Here is a 13,749-nt window from a genome sequence, read left to right as displayed (position 1 = left end):
AGCCTATAAAAAGAAAATTGCAAACATGCAATACAGGCCTACTATCCGTGTTAGAAAAGAGCTGACAGAAGCCACTTCGAGCTACCTGTCCGGGACGCTAGTGTTTGTCCCTAAAGTGACAGAGCCACTAACGGTCAGTTAAGATGTGGGTTGTAAGTGTTGATCATGTTAAGACACTCTGAATGAATAAACAGAGAGGCTGGGCCTGCATTCTGAGCAGGGCGGGGCCTGTTAGTCCCATTGTGGCGGACAGGATGAAACCAGTGGGAAGGCCCACAATGCCCCTGACGGTGAGTACAGGAGCGTTGGCCCTTCCTCTGGGAGCAGGGGCAGATCCACAGGAAGTCAGCTCCCCCGCCTGGCCAGCAGAGTAGAGTAGAGAGACAGAGAGAGGAACTCCATTGTCTGTCTGGGGAATTCCTGAGCTGCATCCCAAATGGCACCCTATTCTCTAGATAGTGGATAACTTTTGACCCGGGCCTATAGGGCTCTAGTCAAAGGAAGTGAACAATATAGGGAATATGGTGCTATATGGGTCTCAACCCTGGTCTCTCAAGGGCACGGGGGCATGGAGGGCAGGGCTGCCTGCTGGCTTCACTGCTGCTGTTGGCTTCATGTATTAAATATTGATGTGCTTCAAAGTAGCTGGAGCACAGTGCGGTTGGTTGCTATGTGATAATAGTGTAGGTGTGTTTGTTTCTGTGCATTTGTCTTGAGTCAGTGGCATGCTTTTTTGCGTTGTCAAATTAAAGCATTTTCTTTCAGAGTATCCTCCAAAAGAACTGTTAGAGGGTGTCTTTGAGATAATATTGATTTATAGACACAAAAACAGTGCAACTCCATTCCTTCTTCTTTTAGGGGGTTTGAATTATGAGGTGTTTTCTAGGTGCATCATTTTCCATTTCGTTATGATGAAGTATGCTACAGTAAGTGACCCACTCTGCAGCATGATGCAGCTAGCCAGAGGCAAAGTTCCAAATGGCACCCTATTCCCTAAAGTGCATTACTTTTGACCAGGGCTCTGGTCAAAAGTACAAAAGGAGTGCACCATGTAGGGAATAGGGTGCCATTTGGGACGAAGACAGAGTAATGCTCCATTCATCTTACTTCAGCTGAATATAATGAGCTACCTAATTCATGCATGCGTGCCGTCGCTACATAAAATTATATTATTCATGCGTCGAAAGTTTATATATTATTGATACTATTTCCAAGACACCATTTTTCACCATGTTGTCATTTTAATGTGGCCTGGCAGTAATTTGGATGGTGGAGGACAGGAATTGGTATTATGCTGATTCATTGCATCATCTTGGCTTTTATATTAAAGGGATATAGCTGGGCCCATTGTCTATAGTCAGAAACTGCCAACCCATCACTGTGTGTAATTAATCCCCAACATGGCTGTTTTTGATGTACATAAGAGTTGAATTACAATGAGATTGACATGTAATTGAAACCTGTGAAGTAAGCTCATGCAGGAAAGGTTTCCTTCCTCTCCAAAGACAAAGCATTTATAGAGGTATACTGCTTGAGGAGAAACGTTTGTCATGGGTCTGTGACGTAGGGAACCAGGAAAGGGCTGTACATCTGCAGAACATATTTGGGCCTGGCTGTGCTGTGAGTGAATGTGTTGTTAGAGGACAGAGAGGAAAACAAAGGAGTCCTCAGAGACTGTTGGAGGAGCTCCCATCATCCCGAGACAACGTGAAGAATACAATACTTAGTTAGGTCGCATTTGATCCAGTGTCGATGGGCACTGTCCTGATCTTAACCAGATTAAAGCACTTTCTTGAGAAAACACGGCGAGGTCTGACAAAGTGGGTCACAGCAGTCAGTCACAGCAGTCAGTCACAGTAGCCTAGTGCTGATTACAAGCTCTTCCTCTCCTCGCCATAAAAACACCAATATCCTGTTTTGAAGGATGTGCCAATGTTTTTGTTGAATCTCATTTAGTGACGGTCCGGCTGATGAATGCAGCCGTTTCTACCTCTTATTGTTTTCTCCATTAAACGCCTGAGCGGAGGGTTTTATTTACAGCCGCAGAGTGTTAGCGCTGCCAAGTGTTGAGTAATTAGGAATAGCATCAGTCTTTTCATAGAGGAAGTCTGGCCAATAGGCTTGGCCGGCCGCTGCGGAGCTCATGTCACATAGAATAGGAGCCGCTGGACAGAGTGTTCAGTTCAGAGCTTTCTATTGCAATAAAGGGCTCCCGTTCAGTTGTGAGATCAAGTTGAGACTGAGACTGAAGCTCAGAAACAAGGTCTTTCCTGCCAGGACAGACCAGGACACTGTCCAAAACCCCTCTAGTTTGTACTCAAGCTGCTTATCTGTCTACCTTTTGGCAAACATTCTCAGCATTTTTCAATTTGTTCAGATTTGTTGATGGGCACTTTGTTTACAATGCTGTGCATGATTATGATTCTCAATTGTATCAAGGGTTACAAGTATGTGTATCAAATGTCCAAGTGGCTCAAAGAGTCTAACAGCGTAGCTTGTGTGCTATAAGTAGGTTGCCATGAATTTTTAGAAGGCGGAGGAGAATAGAAAGCAGGGATTTTTCCAGGATCGGCTACAGTAAGGAACACTACAGCCCCGACATACAGCACCAGTTCCCAACGGTACTCTGTCACTTACACGGTCCACACAAATCCATGGGGGCTATTTCTTCCTCTCCCAAAAAAGAGAAAGGGAGTGAGGCCAAAACAGGACACTGTGGTGCCTTCCCGTCCTTCAGACTACACTATGTATACAAAAGTATGTGGACTCCCCTTCAAATTAGTGGATTCAGCTATTTCAGCCACACCCGTTGCTGACAGGTGTATGAAATCGAGCACACAGCCATGCAATCTCCATGGACAAACATTGGTAGTAAAATAACCTTACTGAAGAGCTCAGTGACTTTCAACGTGGCACCGTCATAGAATGCCACCTTTCCAACAAGTCAGTTCGTCAAATTTCTGCCACGGATTATCTGCCCCGGTCAACTGTAAATGCTGTTATTCTGAAGTGGAAACATCTAGGACGGCTCAGCCGCGAAGTGGTAGGCCACACAAGTCCACAAAACGGGACTGCCGAGTGCTGAAGTGCGTAGCGCATAAAAATCGCCTGTCCTCGGTAGTGACACTCACTACGAGTTCCAAACTGCCTCTCAAAGCAACGTCAGCACAAGAACTGTTCGTCGGGAGCTTCATGAAATGGGTTTCCATGGCTGAGCAGCCGCACACAAGCCTAAGATCACCATGCGCGTCGGCTGGAGTGGTGTAAAGCTCGTCGCCATTGGACTCTGGAGCAGTGGAAATGCGTTCTCTGGAGTGATGAATCACGCTTCACCATCTTGGAGTCCGACGGACGAACCTGGATTTTTGGTTGATGCCAGGAGAAAGCTACCTGCCAGAATGTATAGTGCCGACTGTAAAGTTTGGTGGAATAGGAATAATGGTCTGGGACTGTTTTTCATGGTTCGGGCTAGGCCCCTTAGTTCCAGTGAAGGGAAATCTTAACGCTACAACATACAATGACATTCTAGACGATTCTGTGCTTCCAACTTTCTGGCAACAGTTTGAGGAAGGCCCTTTCCTGTTTCAGCATGACAATGCCCCCGTGCATAAAGCGAGGTCCATAAAGAAATGGTTTGTTGAGATCGGTGTGGAAGAACTTGACTGGCCTGCCCAGATCCCTGACCTCAACCCCATTGAACACTTTTGGGATGAATTGGAACGCCGACTGCGAGCCAGGCCTAATCACCCAACATCAGTGCCCGACATCACTAATGCTCTTGTGGCTGAATGGAAGAAAGTCCTCACAGCAATGTTCCAACATCTAGTGGAAAGCCTTCCAAGAAGAGTGGAGGCTGTTATAGCAGCAAAGGGGGGAACAACTCCATATTAATGCCCATGATTTTGGAATGAGATGTTCGACGAGCAGGTGTCTACATACTTTTGGTCATGTAGTGTATGTTTCTGCACTATTCTGGGGTAATGTAATGACATACCAGGATTTACAGACATCCCATGATTCGAAGAACAACATATTATCATGCAATGGGGTCAAACAATGGGGGATGTCCCATTTGATAAATGTTGTGTTTTTTCCTATCAGTTCCATGATCAGTTATTACATTTGGTTGTATTAAAAGACATTATAACCCTTGCATTAATCCTGGAATTCTGTTCTGTTTCAGGAAACGAGTGAAATCTTGATTGACATGTTCCTGTTCAGTTAATAGTGTTTGGAGTGTGTTTGTAGTAGTGTTACATAAGAGCCTCATATAACAATCTGCATTTACAACAAGAGGCATCCCCCTGAGGTTGTTGCTAATACAAAACTAGATTATAGAAATCATGTCCCTTTTGGATAGTTTGTTTACAGTGTGCATAGGTAGGAGCTTAATCAACTGAAGGGGTCTCAGACGAAAGCCTACGCACCTGCTCTACTGAGCCCCTGTGTCTGGTACCGACATCCAAGCTGTTTGGTTCTGTGAAAAGAAGATGCTGCACCTAACCGCAGAAAAATCCCCTTCAGCTAGAAGATGCTTACTTCTCCCTTATGAAATGTCAAATGTCGCAAGATGATACTGTCTAGTTCCTGTATGAGGAGTCAAGTATCGGTCAAACCCATGTTTTTGAAGTTATTAAAATACTGACAAGATGATTGGCGCTACAGGGATAGGTAGATTTATTAAGCTGTTGTTGTTAGGGGAAGTCACGCTAGGAAGGGTTGGGGAGGCTTTATAAGTTACAGGATGTCTTAGACACCTCGCAGAACTTATGAAGAGCTATACATATCCTGTTGACTCTGTATTAACTTCTGCCTGCAATTGCATAACTAAAGATATTTTACATATACTCAGAAGCCGTTGTCTGTGTCATTTTCTAAAGTTTAAAGTTTGTTTAAGAATAAGAGAATATCAGCACTGTGCAAAGAATCCTCAACACAACCCAAACGCCAACTAGTCTCGTCAGTCTGGCCTCTTGATCACAATATGTCTTGTTTGTGACTTGGTGCTGTTTATTTTTTGGCTTTTGTAGGTCTGGCGTCATTCTCGATCATCCTCATGACCTGTGCTACTACAATCTCTCTCTCTCTCTCTCTCACACACACACACACACACAAAATCAGACTCGCGCAGACACACACACATACACTAGTGTACACACACACACACACACACACACACACACACACAATCACACACACACACACACAATCAGACTCGCACAGACACACACACACACACACACACTAGTGTACACACACACACACAATCACACTTGTGCACGCATGCATTCCCACAATCACACACACAATCAAACACACAATCACACACACTCACTCAGTAGCTGAACAGGTAGCTGTAAAGGACTAAACACACTGTCCCGATGAGTTTGAATACCCAACTCTTGCTCAATCCAGTGCTTAATGTGCAGCCATAATGTTTTATATGCACCAATAGGATTAGCAATGTCACTGACAGACACAAGGAAACCCTATTCCTCTATGTAGTGCACTACCTTTGACCAGTGCGCATAGGGCTACAAAGAGAATAGGGTGCCGTTGGGATGCAGACACCACACATGTAACCCAGCTGCCCCAGGGCCATCTCTCTTTCTCTTACCTGTATCCACTCTCTGGCAGAGTCTTCTGAGGGGGTCCATCCGTTCTCTTTGTAGTTGAGTCTGGAGCGTTCTGGGGACCAGTTGGGGTTGTACTGAGAGGAGGCAGTGATCTGATCTGAGATGATCTCTCCCGACTCCATCCCCAGGCCCTCCACACAGGTAAAGTCTGTCAGAGGAGAAATAAAACATGAGTTACACTTTATTTGGATAGTCCCCTAGAGATGATCTACATACTACAGATTAAATTATCAACAAACTATCAACTGCAACTCTGTTGTTACACAACAATTTGCTGAGGTTATGGTTTGAGTTAGGGTTGGCATTAGAGTTAGGGTGAGGGCTATGAGTCTCCATCCTCTGTCCTGTCGTGTCTGTCTAAAGCAGTGTTCAAACTTTTTCAGCAGGGACACCATTTCTTCCGGCAGAATTTCAGGGTACCACATTTAATTTAATTTATTTATTATTTTTTTTTTATTTTTTTTTTTTTGGGGGGGGGGGGTGGATCAGCTTAATATTGCAGATAGATTGTATCTTCTATCAATGTAATTGTCTGCATCACTTCCAATCCCCCATGTTTTTTATATATATACTCCCCTTTATTACTTTTCAACCCCACCATCCTTTCCCTACTTGGAGTAAATTAGTGAACAACAATGCCCAGGCCTCTACTTCCAGTCTATACTTACTATCTACACCTTATGGACACAGTTAATTTTACAATAATTCTATTATATATATATATATTTGTTTTTTATTTTTTATTATTATTATTATTATTATTATTTTCCGCTCCTGAACTTCTTCTACTCTCAACCTCTCCGATCATTTTCATAATGTCCATCCGGTTTGCTTCTATATGCCATATCTTTCTAACTGTGCTCTTTCCCAAAAGCTCCCAACATACAACCTATATACTTATTATGGACACAGTATGCTTACATTATTAGCTATCTTTGTTATTATTTGTTGTTATTTGTTATTAGTCCCATCCTTCAACTATATTCAAATGAAAAGAAACCAATAAATATTTTTACTCAATAAAATTGTATTTTTCTAATTATCTTTCTCAAAAATGTTTGTATACTGTCTCATACAATAATCTGTACTCTTTATTTTTTGTTCCTCATTTTGAATACCACTGGTCTAAAGAGACACTATTTGCGTGACTCAGAGAGGTCTCAATCTCAAAGACAATTAATGAGTAATGCAATGGAAATTAACTGTATTTTACTGGAAACTAAAAGTTAACATGTGCCAAATACAACAGTGAAATGCTCAGAAGAAGAGAAGAGCATGGTCTTGTGTATCTCAACTGGACGCGTTAAAAGATTACCCATTCAGAACATTTTGTAAGGAGCTAGAGAACACCAAATTCCTCTGATTAGTTGTGGTTGTAAATGCCTCACTCTCAACGCCCCCGGAGTAGTACATCGAATGCCTGTCTTTGTTAGTGTCTGTTTGGTGACAGGTTCAGGTTAGGTTCGCTGCCCTGACGCATGCACGCTTACCCCCAATTCAATCTCCTTAATGCTGAGTGCCAAGCAGAGAGGCACTGGGTCCCATTTTTATCAACTCTTTACAGCTGTAAAATACCACTGGTTGGTGTTCATGTTCATGTTCGATGACACAAACTCATCAGGAGAAGTTGTCAAAAACATCTCAAACAGACTCCATGTTGAAACTCCCCCGGACTCCTACGGTGATTTAGGGCCTTGCGACCTGTCCTTCTGACCCCGGTTGTAGGAATGTGTGTGTGCGAGTGCTTGTTTGTGTTTGTGTACGCACACTCACACACGGCTCCCATCAGATTGTAAATCTGTCCACATAGCCTTTCTCTGGATGGCTAAGAGCAGTGCTGGTGTTAAACAAATCTCTAATTATCCCAGATGGCTGTAGAAACACACACATAAATACACACACACACACCCTCCGTGGCTCGTGGCTGGCTAGCTGTGTGTTTTCACAGTGGACCCACACAGAGCAGAGTGATGACTGGTCTTGTCACCAGGCCTCCAGCTAAGCGTGACAGATTGAAATAAAGGCCCCATGGTGAACCCAATCACATAGCCTTTTCCACAGCATTTGTTCCCTATCAGTCTGTGTGGTAGTATAAATGTGTGTGCCTAAATGTTCTTAAAACTGTTCTGGGAAAACTTTAGATACTTTTTTCCATTACGTGGGAGGAAGGTTGGTGGAATGTAATATTCTCAGAAATCAGTATTCCTCCTATTCCCCCGATGGCTTTATCTTATCTATAACAGTCAGAAACACCCCATACTGTGACTTTGAACTGTGAAAAATAGTCTCTGATAAGGTCTTTCCTTTCGATTGCAATGATATGTAGATATTTTGATGTTCTGTCAATGCCTGCTGAGAGAATGGAACAGAGGAAACTCATGAATAGAAATGAGAGAATTAGCAGAGCGCTGAGGAGAGATGGAAGGAGGGACAGAGACTGTTTAGATTCTCTGCGATGGGGTCTCGTAAGTCCATCCTGCCTCTGTGTGTATGAGAGGAGTCTAAGCAGACCTTATGTCTACAGTCAGTCCCACACACACACACGCTGTCCTTCCCCACCTCCCTCTCCCTGCCCTCATCCCACCTACTGTGAGTTCGCTTAAAGCCGGACACTCTGGCCCCAGAGAAAAGTCAGCTTCTGGCCCTGGGCCTTTCTAGCTTGGACAAGGCCTACTTTAACTTGAGGTAGTAGGTCATTCTAACCCTCTGGTGTCTGTCCCTGTCGTAGGCTGCTCTCTCTGACAGTGTAGTTGGCTGAGAAGCCCTCTCTGGCGATGGCGTTGTCTGTGTTGATGGTCATAGAAAGGATCCCTGTGTAGGAGATGACCCGGCCAGGACTGCTGTTACCACAGTATCGCCCGATGTGGGGTCCCACTGGGTTAGAGAGAGAGAGAGAGAGAGAGAGAGAGAGAGAGAGAGAGAGAGAGATAAATTAAGAGAGAGAGAGAGAGAAAGATAGAAATGAAGAGAGAGAGAGAGAGAAAGATAGAAATGAAGAGAAAGAGAGAAATGTAAAGTCCATCACAGTTACATCACAATTACTTCCTTCAATATCCCATGTTGTGATTGATTCTGCTTTTCTACAATCTGTAATAATAGCCTCATTTACTGCACAGTTTCCATTCTAGAATGCACTTTTTCTCCATTAAAATGTTCATTAACTTTCACTCTGTTATCTGACAAAACATCCTATCGTGATCGTGTGACAACCATTAGAGGATAACAGGTTGGAACTTTCTGATGATCTCAGGTCTCACCTCATTTGTGACTTTACACCTTGTGTCAAAAACAGACGTGACATGTCAGGTAGCAAAGACTATGGAACGTTCACAGTGTTTATCATTAACACATGTTCACAGCCAATATATAACAGGTCTGGTACAGAACAAATATCTCTCATCTCCAATTATGTGTCAAGAATTCTCTGATGCTTCTCCTTTTCCCTTTTTTGTTTCCATTTCAAATACATGTTGATTTGATTTCTCTGTATAGCTCTATCATCTGGGATCCAGGCTACATTGTGTTGCCTACTATCTGGGCTGTCAAATATGTACACACCTCAAACACAAAGCTTTGGCAGACCCCCGGGACAGAAAACACATAGGTCTATTGAGAGACATGCCCGGCCTGGCATGTTTACAGTACAAGCCCAGCTGTGAGGTGTGTGATTGTTTGGTCCTGGTGTGTTTCTATAGGGCTGTGCCAGTCCCTTCCTTGGGGCTGTTTCCCAAATGGCACCCTATTCCCTATTAAGTGAACTACTTTTGAGCAGGGCCCATTGCGATCTGGTCAAAGTAGTGTACTAAATAGTGAATAAGCTGCCATTTGAGATGCAGACCCTAGCCTGGCAAGGCCCTAGTATACAGGAAGAAGTCTCAGGGAGCCAGACAAAGCAATGTGCCCAGCCAGGCACTCCTATGATGCTTGTCAATGTACATTTCCTCCCATTCTCCTCAGACCCAATCACACAACAATGGAGACTGGGCAACGCGGTCCAGTGAAACAACATCATTGTAGACAATGAATAGTGTAGGTTCTGCCTGTCTCCTTAATGTGCTGGGCTAAATCAATCTGTGTGGCCTGGTGGATGAAAACAAATTTGTTTCTCTCGCTCTCTCTCACCTGCAGGGAACCCGTCCCAGATCTCCAGCCAGTCGTAGCGACAGAGTGCCCCGGGGGGAGGGGTGGTGTCAGGCTCCATGTCGAACGCGTCGAAGTCCACCACGATCTCTGACATTTTGGGGGCGATGATCATGAAGGTGCAGTCCAGGTTGTTGGGGTACTTGTCTGGGAAGCCTGGCGTCTTTATAACACCCTTGGACGAGGTGAAGTTTCTAGAACACTCAGGTCCTGAGGAGAAGATTGAAATAATATGCATTGTATGTTAAACTTTGCATGTCTTTATCCTGTTTTGGTGAATAATATTTGGGTCCATGGCTGTATTTTCGTGGCTTTGTGCTTGTATTTAATGTATTAATGCTGTTATTTAGCTCCATAATTACTTGTCTGTAACACTAATCATACAGCACTTGAGAATCTGAAAGCAAGCAATATGTTGCCATAACTACAATGTTGTCACTTGGGCTTATATAGACCACTGTTAGCAGGGGATCATGGGTTCCTGAGTCCATTTACTCCATTATCACTGAGGTGTCCACTGAGCCTGTTCCTATTGGTCACACCCTTGGTGCCACTGGCTGGCTCTGTCTGTGTTTTGACTGGGAGGGCGCCTGGTATTTACTGACTGCTGTAGTCAGACACAGATGCCCTGAGTTGTTTTTGTAGACATCGGTTGCCCGACAAACCCCTCACCCCTACTCCACCTCACCCCAACAAACCCCTCACCCCTACCACCTCACCCCAACAAACCCCTCACCCCTACCACCTCACCCCAACAAACCCCTCACCCCTACCACCTCACCCCAACAAACCCCTCACCCCTACCACCTCACCCCAACAAACCCCTCACCCCTACCACCTCACCCCAACAAAACCCCTCACCCCCACCACCCTCCCTAACAAACCCCTCACCCCTACTCCACCCCACCCCAACAAACCCCTCACACCCACCCCAACAATCCCCTCACCCCCACCACCCTCCCCAACAAACCCCTCACCTCCACCCCACCCTAACAAACCACTCACCCCCACTCCACCCCACCCCAATGAGCTTCAGTCAGGAAGAGTACCATTCCCCACTGTGAGGAGATAAAGTCACTGTTGCTTTGGCCTTGTACACATTATGGCATTGTACACATTCAAGTTGTACAACTGATGTACAAGAGACGTTTGACACAACGGGTGATACAACTGATACATTTGTAACACAACGGAGAGTTTATCTGCACAAAAATGTTTACACAACCATTGTGTGGTGTCTCCACAATACTTGTGTAATTATTTTTGTGTAATAACCATTGTGCTAAATGCATTGTATAACTGAGTGTGTACAGGGCCTATGAACCTGTAGGTAGACCACCAGATGCCTATGACGACAGACACAGTTCACCTCAGTCCAAAAGCCAGGGAGTCAGTCGACTGTCTCCTCCCTGTCATAAAGTGACATGTGCAAGCCAAGGTTACTGTTGTAATGTTGACTGATCTTTGTAGAGAAGATGAGATAACAGACACACAGTGTTGATGAGGGTCACTGACCCACAGGAGAGAGATGTGCCTTTCGTGTTGCCGGGCCAGATGTGACCTCTGATACATGAGAGCATGCAACATGAAAGAGAAGAGTAAGGGTTCCGCTCAGTTGATGTTCACACAGTTGGCGTCATTACATGGGGGACATGATAAACAGCATCAGAGGAGAGGCGGGCAGGTTTTGATCTGGCTCAGCTGGTGTGAGAGAGAGTGTGTGTCTGTGAGAGAGAGAGAAAAAGAGAGAGAGAGAGAGAGAGAGAGAGAGAGAGAGAGAGAGAGAGAGAGAGAGAAGAGAGAAGAGAGAGAGAGAGAGAGAGAGAGAGAGAGAGAGAGAGAGAGAGAGAGAGGAGAGAGAGAGAGAGAGAGAGAGAGAGAGAGAGAGAGAGAGAGAGAGAGAGAGTGCTCTTGCCTGTACATTGTGTCAATCAACTAACCTCCTGCCAAACTCCACCCACTTGGACGGAGAACTTTCCCTGTCTAAGCCGCAGTTTGATGTGTTCCTGGAAAAACGTCAGTCTTTCAAAACCACCAGACATGTGTTTCTGGTTTGAGGAATGGCAGTGAAACGATAGTGAGAGGAGAGAGCTAGACAGATATAGTCTCATGGTTCTGTGGAACACCCAGTGTGTATCATTTATAAGATCACTGGTACATATTATGTGGTCAATGAGTGGAGGAGTTCTGGATATGGCGGCCGGATGTGTTCCAATCGTTCTGCATTCCAAATGGCACCCTATTCCCTATTTAGTGCACTACTTTTGACCAGGGCCCATAGGGCTCAGATCAAAAGTAGTACACTATGTAGAGAATAGGGTGCCATTTGGGACACAACCACATTCATATAGTCACCCTGACGATACGCTATCTTTAACACAAATGGTGCTTGTCATCATCACGAGAGCAGTTTATGACCATTTCCAGTGTCGCTTTTCTTTCGTCGTAAAGATAGACCTGTAGCCAGAGTCGTAGCTTGGCTTGTCACAGTATATTACACTTCCTAAATGGGAGCAGAGCCATAGAGGTTCCATAGAGGGACAAAGCCATAGAGGTTCCAAAGAGGGAACAGAGCATAGAGGGAGCAGAGCCATAGAGGGAGCAGAGCCATAGAGGGAACAGAGCCATAGAGGGAACAGAGCCATAGAGGGAACAGAGCCATAGAGGTTCCATAGTGGGAACAGAGCCATAGAGGGAACAGAGCCATAGAGGGAGCAGAGCCATAGAGGGAGCAGAGCCATAGAGGGAACAGAGCCATAGAGGGAACAGAGCCATAGATGGAGCAGAGCCATTGAGGGAGCAGAGCCATAGAGGGAGCAGAGCCATAGAGGGAACAGAGCCATAGAGGGAACAGCCATAGATGGAGCAGAGCCATTGAGGGAACAGAGCCATAGAGGGAGCAGAGCCATAGAGGGAGCAGAGCCATAGAGGGAGCAGAGCCATAGAGGGAACAGAGCCATAGAGGGAACAGAGCCATAGAGGGAACAGAGCCATAGAGGGAGCAGAGCCATAGAGGGAACAGAGCCATAGAGGAACAGAGTCATAGAGGGAGCAGAGCCATAGAGGGAACAGAGCCATAGAGGGAACAGAGCCATAGAGGGAACAGAGCCATAGAGGGAGCAGAGCCATAGAGGGAACAGAGCCATAGAGGGAGCAGAGCCATAGAGGGAGCAGAGCCATTGAGGGAACAGAGCCATAGAGGGAGCAGAGCCATAGAGGGAACAGAGCCATAGAGGGAGCAGAGCCATAGAGGAGCAGAGCCATAGAGGGAGCAGAGCCATTGAGGGAACAGAGCCATAGAGGGAACAGAGCCATAGAGGGAACAGAGCCATAGAGGGAACAACAGGGCAATATGCTTTTGTGACTGTAATGGATTTGAAATGTGGCAAGAGTGGAATGGAACATGTCATGGGATTATATAGGCAGGCTGAAGTCATACATATGGCAGGTAGCCTGGAGGTTAGAGTGTTAGGCCAGTAACCGAAAGGTCGCTGGTTCGAATACAGGAGGCGACAAGGTGAAAAATCTGTCGCTGTGCCCAAATTCCTCCAGTGGCGCTGGACAATGGTGACCCTGGCTGTGACCCTGCTCCCTGTGGGTGTCTCAGGGGGACTTGGGATATGCAAGAAACACATATCCATTACAAACGTGTGTAACAATACAAATTATTATTACTTGTGTGCGTCCCAAATCGTACCGTATTCCCCTATATAGTGTACTACTTTTGTCAAAAACAGTGCATTATATAGGGAATAGGGTGCCATTTGGGGCGCAACCTTGGTTAAGAGGGCCTACATTCGTCTCTCTAACCCCCCCCCCCCCTCTGCTGTCCTAGATTCAACTTATCCTTGCCAGAGCATTCATCTAATGTGCAGGTCACCCCTGAGCTCCAATGATAAACAGCCCATTAAGTAAATGAGCCTGGGGCTGCTGCACCTGTCTGGTACCTCCTCACTACTCCCCCTCTCTCTGC

The 13,749-nt window shown here is 45.4% G+C and overlaps 1 protein-coding gene across 1 annotated transcript in view; it reads right to left on the bottom strand.

Annotated features, from left to right (window-relative positions):
* The window catches only part of LOC311113964 (neuropilin-1a-like), a gene marked incomplete at its 5' end in the record, with an annotated part of 39,761 nt that extends 29,747 nt beyond the window's left edge, over positions 1-10,014 (bottom strand). Inside the window, 3 exons of the mRNA XM_084189231.1 lie at positions 5,618-5,784; positions 8,340-8,510; positions 9,759-10,014. Coding sequence (XP_084045357.1) covers positions 5,618-5,784; positions 8,340-8,510; positions 9,759-10,014 — 594 coding nt within the window. The remainder of the gene's footprint in view (positions 1-5,617; positions 5,785-8,339; positions 8,511-9,758) is intronic.
* Between the last annotated feature and the right edge of the window lie 3,735 nt (positions 10,015-13,749).

The sequence above is a fragment of the Coregonus lavaretus genome (genome assembly GCF_964263955.1).
Source record: "Coregonus lavaretus genome assembly, contig: HAP1_SCAFFOLD_2899, whole genome shotgun sequence".
NCBI classification, from domain to species: Eukaryota; Metazoa; Chordata; class Actinopteri; order Salmoniformes; family Salmonidae; genus Coregonus; species Coregonus lavaretus.
This window is presented reverse-complemented; position numbering and strand designations above follow the sequence as displayed.